At 53.1% G+C, this 1,680-nt stretch overlaps 1 protein-coding gene across 1 annotated transcript; it reads left to right on the top strand.

Moving 5' to 3' along the window:
• Nucleotides 1-440: 440 nt before the first annotated feature.
• LOC119359420 lies at nucleotides 441-1,247 on the top strand. The gene has a single exon (XM_037625620.1). The coding sequence runs from the start codon at nucleotides 582-584 to the stop codon at nucleotides 1,068-1,070; it is 489 nt and encodes a 162-aa protein (XP_037481517.1). The 5' UTR covers nucleotides 441-581; the 3' UTR covers nucleotides 1,071-1,247.
• The last annotated feature ends 433 nt before the right edge of the window (nucleotides 1,248-1,680 follow it).

The following is a 1,680-nucleotide window of genomic DNA, read 5'->3' as shown; positions in this document are numbered from 1 at the left end:
GATTGCAGTCAGCACGGCTCTGACGAGGGCCCGTCGACCAGCAATGGACATGAACCTGCCCTTCCATCCGGCTAGCCTTGCTCTGATTCGATCCAGGACAAAGTGGAGGTGAACAAGTCATCACAACTTGGGACATGCACCTGTCAAGTGCCCGGTCATCACCGGCCACCCACCTATGGGCTCGTCTCTCACAATGGTACAGAAGAAATAAATATAGTACTCGTATTATATTTTGTACAATTATCAGCCTCTTACAGAAATGTAGGGAAAGGCTGCGTACTATAGACCCAAAGTGGTCGGACCCTTCCCTGGACCCTGCGCAAGCGGGAGCTACATGCACCAGGTTGCCCTTTTATTATCGCGTTGAATAGTAGTACTACTAGTAGTACTCATAGAAAGCAAAATAAAGACCATATATCTGCAAATCCGATCGTTTGCTCGCTCTCTCCCTCTCTATATATAAGCAACCCCCTGAATCGCGAGCTGCATCTCTTCTCTTCTCCCCGTCCATCTCTTGTTCGAATTAGAAGAAAGCTACTAGTATTAACAGTGTAATTAGCGACGGGCTTAACCAGCGGTGCATGAGCCGAATGGGCAGCAACGGCGGCGGCAAGCTGGCAAGCTGGCTGTGGCGCGCGCCGCGGCGGGCTCTGGGCCGCGCGCGCGACCTCTACGTGCGGAGCCTCACCAGCTGCGCGGGCCAATTCCCGTCCGACGCCTCCTTCGGCTACCCGTCCTTCGCCGCCGCCCCTGCGCCGTGCAGCAGGGCCGCCGGCTACCACAGCTTCTCCGCCTCCGCCTCCCCCTCATCCTCCTCGCGGTCCTACGACGGCGACGGCGACCTGCGGGAGCTCATGCGCGCCGCGTCGGAGAGGCGGGCGGCCCCAGAGCGGCCGCCGGCGGTGCCCAGGAGCCGGAGCGTGGCCATGGCGAAGATCGACGAGGACGGGCCGTGCGACTTTGGTCTCGCCGGCGCCGGCGTGCCGTTTGCCAGGAGCCGGAGCTGCGCCGTCTCCGCCGGCCGGGCCAGTGGGCAGAGGGGGAGGGCCGCGCATGTGCCTGTGGCTTGATCGATTGTTGCACTGGGAAGCTTGCCTCGTGTCCAGCCTTCCTCTATTTTCCCCCCTTCGACTTCGAGTGTGCAGAAATCTGCAGTCGGTGCTGTAAATAGTTAATCCTTCTCGCACCATTCTGTTCTGTATGGAAATTATTCTGGCGCATTCGCTTGTTGTAATCTCTTCCGCGCAGCAGTCGTCCCCTTTTCTTATCTATCCTTATCTTCGATCGTATTTAGTCCGTGTCACGGCGTATCCGGATCCGTGGGCTTCTGTCTGAGCTAGTTTGAACTCAAATAGCCTTAAAGTATCTAAATATAAACATTAGTTTGAGCTAGTTGCATCTGATTCATCTTAAAAAAACTATTCCACTCAAGAGATGTTAATTGGAGCTAATTTTTCTAGTGCATTTATTACAATCTAATCCTGTTATCCAAACATCTATTTGGCTAGAGTTAGTTCAGGGTTAGTCATAAGTAAACCTGGGATGGTTTAGACTAAAACCATAATTTAAGTCAGTTTTCGTATTGGGTTGCTTTTAGATTCGATGAAATGGGCTAAGTCCCTAAATCAATTTAGTTTGGTTTAGGCTTAACCTATTGTTGGACTGGTTTGGTTTGGTCTG

The sequence above is a fragment of the Triticum dicoccoides genome, chromosome 2A, assembly GCF_002162155.2.
Source record: "Triticum dicoccoides isolate Atlit2015 ecotype Zavitan chromosome 2A, WEW_v2.0, whole genome shotgun sequence".
In the NCBI taxonomy this organism is placed as follows: domain Eukaryota; kingdom Viridiplantae; phylum Streptophyta; class Magnoliopsida; order Poales; family Poaceae; genus Triticum; species Triticum dicoccoides.
Note: the sequence above shows the minus strand (reverse complement) of the source record. Positions and strands in the feature narration are given on the sequence as shown.

Coding starts and splice junctions, on each gene's coding strand:
- LOC119359420 (XM_037625620.1), top strand. CDS start 582: ATGAGCCGAATGGGCAGCAACGGCGGCGGCAAGCTGGCAAGCTGGCTG.